The sequence below is a fragment of the Sinocyclocheilus rhinocerous genome, unplaced genomic scaffold, assembly GCF_001515625.1.
Source record: "Sinocyclocheilus rhinocerous isolate Xijiao unplaced genomic scaffold, SAMN03320098_v1.1 scaffold166, whole genome shotgun sequence".
Lineage (NCBI taxonomy): Eukaryota > Metazoa > Chordata > Actinopteri > Cypriniformes > Cyprinidae > Sinocyclocheilus > Sinocyclocheilus rhinocerous.
Window position 1 is genome coordinate 2917568 of NW_015633186.1, and position 7739 is coordinate 2925306.

The following is a 7739-nucleotide window of genomic DNA, read 5'->3' on the forward strand; positions in this document are numbered from 1 at the left end:
TGTTTTGTGTATTTGTGTGTGTTTGTGCTGTGTGTTCCCTCCAGTCCTGCTCTACCAGCCTGAGACTCCCTGCCTGTTGGTTCCCCAAGGCGGCCCGCCAACCAAGCCTGGTGCTGAGAACCGAATCTCTGATGCTGCCTGCTTTGATCCCCTTCACTCTGCTTGCATGCTCTGCTGTTCTCTGCACTGGTTTTCTCCCCATCCTTCCGCCCCGATTTGACCAACGACTGAGACTGTACCCCAGACTGTCTACCTCTCAGGGCATTGATCTTTCCCTGCTGGTTGGAGCTGTCCCAAGATTGTCCACCCCTGTGCTGTGAACTTGTGTGTCTTCAATAAATCTTGTTTCACTCACTCTGCATTTGGGTCCCTTCCTGTTGACCGTGACAGTTACTGTTTATATCCAAACGATACAGTTTTTTCTCAGTACTTTTGTGATAATTAAGGCTAGATATACTAAACAGGGCAAATTAGCATGAGACCACAATCCCATCAAAACGCAGATGGGAGTGGAAATTCTGTGAATGACAAAACGCAAATTAAAGAACATAGCCAGATCATATCAATAATGGCCAACGCAATCTACCAAGAGCAGCTCAAATTAGCAATAGGGTTGCAAACAAGCAGAGGCAATAATAATCAGGCACAGGTAATCTACTAACATCACAGGCACAAGGTGGGTTAACACATGCTTTTTTTGGGCATTAAATAATGGCGTAAATTCCTGTGATTTGACTACAACAAACCTTGCATTATTCATCTAAATGCTCTCCCATAAATTTTGCGTCTGAAAGGGAGACTACAAATCCATATACACTAAGGTCAGCCGATTTGAATATCTAAAAACATTAATGTTCTGGTTTGTTCATACTTAGAGGTTTAATAGAATAGAAGAATTGTTGTCATTAGGGGTGGGTGATATACTGGTAGACATGATTAACCAGTAGAAATTTGTCAACCGGTAGAGATTTTGGACTATCGTCTCTATCGCTGTTACATTCACGCATGACGTTGCTGTGCTACATAGTCACTAAAACTTATATTTTGCACACGTTTTTAAGCATCGCGGTTTAAAAACAAGTGATTTTAAGCCATTGAAACACAGTCAGTAGTGAAAAATAACTAATTTCACTATATGTGCACGCTGTCTGAGAGACAGTTTCTGAGCGCTGTCAGAGAGGCGCACACATGTGAAGACCGTGCTCATAGTGCGCGGGAGTATTGAACGCAGTTATATTTGCTGCATTATAGGCCTTGAACGGTTAAATACACACACTTGTATCAGAATGCCCGTCTTTGCAAGTATCATCGTAAAAACAGTAATTGAAGTCTTTTTCCCATTTTCCACACTTTGATATGATTCGTTAGGGTCTTAATGAAAAGTCAATAACATACTTTGGTTAAAATTTCTCAATGGTAGTGTAAAACAACACCCTTTTACCCTGTCAAAAACAGCTCTGTTTACAGCAAGCCACTTTGTTGCATGTTCCTTTAAATGCAAATGAGCTCTGCTCACCCTGCCCCTCTCTCTTTAACCGCATTCATCGTGAAACTTAACTAACTAGCACATTATTAGGAAAAGCGATTTGAAAAGATTCAAAGAAAAACCTTATACTCACTTCTTCTGTAGGTGAAGCTGGATCACGAATGATCTTGTCTACAACCGCTCCGGTGTTGAAACAATGGTGGACTGATGACAGCTCACTCAGAGCGGAGCTGTGATAAAACCAAAGACTGACGCCACTGTCAATCAACAATCGTGGGAGGGGCCTGTGCAGAACTACGTCATTCTGCCAAGAAACTGAGATCGGCTAGATATGAGAAAGCGGTTTGGATTTATCAAGATTTTTAAAAAAGCACTGGGTGGATTTTTATCATTATAGGGTGGTTGTGTACACACACTGCCAAGACACATTTCAGTTCAAACAACATGTAAAAGTGAATTTTGCATCCCATGACCCCTTTAAAGGCACAATATGTAAGTTTTCGCCACTAGAGGGCGTGTATTCAAAAGAAACGAAGGCGTAGTTTGATGACGGCGTGACTGAGTGTGGAATCATGGGAGTTGTCGTCTTCATCCCCACAGCCGATGCAATCCGACAGGACTCGGGCAGAAATCATGTTCATGGAAGAGCTAATGATTTATTAGCGTAGTAGAATGAAGCAGGGTGAGGCTGAAAGCCGTCGAAGCGAAACGAGGCCGCTGAACGAGCCTGACACACGGCTCGAAAGCAGCGGAACTTTTATTATGCCACAGTCGACTGCTTCCGCTCCTTCCAGTCATGCGTATGTGGAGTAAAGCAGCGCTGTTTTATCATACTAGATACATTTGAAAGTTCGGTTATAATGCTACTCTGTGCGGTCGTCATAAAACGCATAACATATTAAAGCGTCTTTGGTGTTTCCATGTTTTCTACAAAACAAAACCAACAAAACCGGGGTTATGACGTCATTATATATAACACTGCTCTAGTGGTTTTTGGATATTTTAATAAAACAAATCAAACAACACAAGAGAGAAAATCTCTCACTGCTCTTGACTAAATCACTTTTGTAACTTTAATAAGAAGAAATATACATTTAATTTACACAGTGAAGAATATGCAGTGTTTTTATACATTTTATTACTTTATTCAATGTATGTAGCATTTCTTATTTATTTGTTCTGTGTAGTTTTTTTTGTCCTATTGCTTGTAATTAGTTTCTTGTTCTTATTTAATCACTGACTGTCTACTTGTCTTCAGTGAGCTTGAGGTTTTTTTTTCAATATCAAAGACTTTTAAAGCTGCAGTCCGTAACTTTTGGCACTCTAGCGGTTAATAAACAGAACTGCGTGCTTCTTGCAGAAAAACATTGTAGCCGGCGCTACTTCTCTCTGTTTATGTCTATGACGAATCACGCTGGTACTGGGCTACTCCGCAGCGGTACATACCCGAACCAGTCTAAAATAGTCAGAATATAAACACGTTTTATAGGTGTACCGTAGTGATTCAGGACAAGCCAAAAACACGGTTTGGAAAATGGATTCATGGTGTACTCGCTTAAAGGGGTCATATGATGCGATTTCAAGTTTTCCTTTCTCTTTGGAGTGTTACAAGCTGATTGTGCATAGATAAGATCCCTGAAGTTGCAAAGACTAAAGTCTCAAAACCAAAGAGATATTCTTTATCAAAGTTAAGACTCTGCCACGCCCCCCTAAAACGGCTCGTTCTAACACGCCCCCACATATCTACCTCACTATGTGGAAATATTAGCATAACGCGCCCAAATATTTGAAAAATAATGTGTTTTTTGAACATTAAAGCATGTCAACATATTCTGTTACACCAAATACACAAAATAATGATCTTTAAAAAAGCATCATATGACCCCTTTAATATATACATTTTGTAAATTGTGAACACAAAAAAGTTACGACTGCAGCTTTAAAGCAAAAATAACTACATCGTGATATATATCGTTACCACAAAATAAAAGTACTCATATCGTGATATTGGATTTTGGTCATTATGCCACTCCTAGTCATTTAAGAATAAGATCCTATGGTGTTTGAATCAATATCGCAATCTTTCACCAGTTAATTGTGCAACTGTAACTCCACCCTGTCTAACTATGCTTCAAAATCAATATTATTCACTTAACCTACATGCACCCACATGTGTATGAATGGCAGATAGTCAGTGTCTGCGTCTCATGGGTGATTCATCTTTGGGCTGCAGGTGACATCTCATGATGCGTCCATCATCGGGAAGCACAGGCAGAAGGAACCCCGGGCACCCAGCTGCTCATTTCAGTTTCAGTTCCCCTGAACTCAGCTCGCAGCCAGCCAGCCAACACCTCACGCTGATCTTTAGCACCCAGCCTCATTAAATCCCTTGCAGCATTGCACACTTCCCCCCTTTATTCCTCCAACTTCCTGTCTGTGTGCGTGTCAGCTTCAGGAATGCTCTAGTTGATCATTACCTCCACCTTCAGTCGCTCAGTATTTGTATGACATCAAAGGGCAATGATTACATGCTACGGAAGCGTGCTACATTATTTATTATGAAAGCAGCTTTCAATAAGAATGGCTTCTGTGTTTGTATATATTATGTATCTCAATGGAGTTCCACAAACAAATTAAATGAAACAAAGCCCATTCTGTTACAGAAATTTAACATTTGTCCAGAAAATATGACATGCTGTCAGACCAGAATACATACCACCTTCAAAATCGCAGGGATGCAGTGACTTATGCGTGTAAAGAACCCATAAGAAGTGAATGTCTGTACACATACCAATATCCACCCAGCAAAAGGACTTAAAGCTAATGCAATTAAAACAATCAACTAAATGCCATATGTTAAGCTGGAGGCTTTGTGTATTGATCTTAACATAATGGTAAACTGTGCATTCCAGTCGAGTGCCGACAGCTCCTCCAAGCCTGAGCCTGAGCGCTGACATTCTCTCTTCCCTCTGGCCAAGACTGCAGCCAGCTTTACTCAGACGAATCCACACAAAACTGAGGCCCGAGCTGTAGAGATGGATGACAACACAGTGTTCATTAACCAGACCTTAACTTCATTCAGACTTGCCAGCAGGGTCCAAAATTAACACTCAACCAGTGCCAACTATATAAATAGATTTGGGCGAGAATAACTGTCAGTTAATTTACTATACATTTAGCTAGGAAACCAAAGGTCAGAGACATAATATTTTTGTGTATTTAATATTTTTTTACGTTTTCTTTGATAAATATTTATTTACTTTTACTTTTTATTGTTTAATTGGTGAGTACAAAACAGAATAACTGGTCAGTTGGCCAATAAATTTACTATCAAGACTAGGAAACCAAAATATTTTTTTTTTCTATTTACTGTTTTATTTAAATATTTGTTTTTTTATTTACCGGTTTATTTACTTAAGTTATTTATTTATTATTTAGTCAATTTACTATCATTTAGCTAAAAGGTCACAGACATAAATTTTAGTTTTTTTAGTTTGCATTTTGTGTTGGGGTTTTATTTTATAATTATGGTTGTGCTTATTTAAATAAATATTTGCTGATTTTTCTTATTTTTATTATTTACAAAAATGTGTGTAAATGTTTCATTGTCATAAGTTCCTTGACAAGTAGCTAAGGGGATAAAAAAATGTGAATTTTGTACCCCGCTCACCAGTGAAGCTGCGGTCTAACTTGTCAGTAAAAACTCATATGGACTTGGTCATGTACAGTTTGACACAAGATTGATACCGCAGGGAAGGTACCTGTCAGTGTGTGGAAATCCCAGCTTTGACACCACAAAATTGCTCAGAATTGCAGGAAACATTACAATGTTCTTGTGCTTTTTCCCTAGTAAATGTTTGTCTTGTATGCCGCAGAGCGCTAGACTGTGCAGTAGGCATCTGGGGGCGTGAAAATGTTAGTTATATGTGGCGTTAAGGGTAAGACGGTGTCATACCAGGCATAAAAGTGAATTGTCTGCATGAGATGTCTCTGTGGAATAGAAATGATCAAAAACAGGAAGAAAAGTATTTTACTGGTAAGCCTCCTGCTGGGTCACATTTTGCAGGGATATTTTTTTTATACTGAAACACATTATATGTAGCCCTGCAGTGCGGGTAGAGAGAATGTAATGTTTCCTCTGTATTGAACTAAACATTGTCAGCTGATTTATGGGGAGATATGTATCTAGGGAGCATTATCATTAAAAGTCTGATGTTTCTCTGAATCTCAGCGGAAATAAAAAGTTTGAGATAATACCAGGCTGTCTGTCTTAAGCGCTGAACACCAGTAGATTTAGTAATAGCGTACTGATGGGAAGCAATGAACTTTCTTTGTTGTGTAACTGGTGAAATTCAAAAGATGGCATGTTTTCTGTTTAATTTTGGTTGCATGACTTTGTCCTGTCAATACCTGTAAAAACTTTTTTTTTGCTGTGCTTACTGATAAATAACTTTTTTAATGTAATACTTTTATTATTATTATCATTTATAATCTCAACTGAGTTTGTTATTGTTGTCTGTATAATCTATGTAGATCTCATTCTATGACATTTGCATTATCATTATGTGCAATTCAATGTACTTCTGCATCATTTCCTGTGTCCTTTAGAAAGAGGCATTCACACTAACAATGGATAAATCATAATCTGAGCTCTTGGTTTCTAGAATCCTACTTGACTGCATCAAGTAGTGGAGAACTATCTTCACTCCCATTGGTTGTTGCTGCATCGCTGCTCATTTTGCATAAAGTCAAGTTCAGTGGCAAAATCGTGCATTTTAACAGGCCATGTTTAATGTGCATCCCTTTCTCATCTGTTGTAGGTGATCTACAACTCTTTTGGTGGCACATCTAAAGGGCTGCACTTCAACTACCTGATCGTCGGGCTGGTTCTATTAACAAGAGGACGCGATGAAGAGAAAGCCAAATGTAGGTTTACAGAGAGGCACATGGCTATCCACTCCCATATTCTACCTATTATACTCTATACATTGATCTTGCACATTATTTCAATGTTTTTCATCGTAATTAAATGTTCTAAATCTTTGTTTTATAAATTCTGTGCATGATGCATTACAGATTAATTACTCTGTGTAGTAGCTTTATTCTCAGGATTTAAAGCATCACTTCGAAATAGCCTTATTTAGCCTTACAAATGTACGTGTATATTTTGTTTGTTTTGCATGTCACAAGAGGTGCTCGACTAATTCCATTTCAAACTGCAATCTAAACAAGCACACCTCAGCCTCAGCATATTCAATTATCCAAATGTTATTTAGCTTTGTTTTGTTCTGTGTTTCTTTAGCCAAACTGGTAGCTGCATGCACACTCCACTTCACAGTCTATTCCCCATAGATGTACTGTCTACTCTGATGTGTCACACTGTGTCCCTGACAGCTGTGATTGATGTGAGGGTGCAAGACACATTGCCTGCTAGACTCTGATAAGCTGTGTGTGTATTAACCAGCATGCCCTCTGTATCCACAGACATCTTCAGCTTGTTCGCTAGTGATTCGGGGGCCTATGTGGTCCGGGAGGATGTGGAGAACATGCTGCGTTCGGTGGATGGGGAGATCCCACCCTCTCTTAGGAAGTGCTTCACTGAGGTCAGTGCAGGAAAACTAACCTGTGCTATTTACCTACAAACTAAAAAAAACAACAAACAAAAAAGTGCATGTGATATTAACAGACGAACTACGCTCATATTTATAATTCCAAACAATCAGTAAGCGACAGGTGCTAGGAAACGCTGTTTTGTACTCATTTATTGATGAGTCGGCTGCGGTGCGGCCAACTGAATGTGCTGCTTCGCTGCTGCTCACTGCACAGAACAGACGCAGAGAGTGGTGACACTTCTCCGGGAAAGTCAGACCTCGCGTTCGCGGGACAGCACTGGCGAAATCTAAATTATCAATGTTGGCAACAGTTGTGCTGCCAAATATTTTTTTGGAAACTGCGATACTTTTTTCAGGATTCTTTGATGAATAAAAAGTTAAAAAGAACAGCATTTATTCAAAATATAAATCTTTTCTAACAATATCTAAAAAATCTTTGCTATCACTTCTTATCAATTTAACACATCCTTGCTGAATAAAAGTTTTAATTTCTTTCAAAAAAAGAAAGAATACAAATTTACTGACCCCAAACTTTTGAACGGTAGTGTATATTGTTAGAAAAGATTTATATTTTAAATAAATGCTCTTCTTTTTAACTTTGTATTCATCAAAGAATCCTGAAAAAAAAGTATCACAGGTTC

At 38.8% G+C, this 7739-nt stretch overlaps 1 protein-coding gene across 2 annotated transcripts in view; it reads left to right on the top strand.

Moving 5' to 3' along the window:
* The window catches only part of LOC107743689 (ubiquitin carboxyl-terminal hydrolase 32), a 69054-nt gene that overhangs the window by 19888 nt on the left and 41427 nt on the right, over window positions 1–7739 (top strand). For both annotated transcript variants that reach the window (XM_016557063.1, XM_016557064.1), the window contains exons 3-4: window positions 6307–6412; window positions 6971–7089. In XM_016557063.1, coding sequence (XP_016412549.1) covers window positions 6307–6412; window positions 6971–7089 — 225 coding nt within the window. The remainder of the gene's footprint in view (window positions 1–6306; window positions 6413–6970; window positions 7090–7739) is intronic.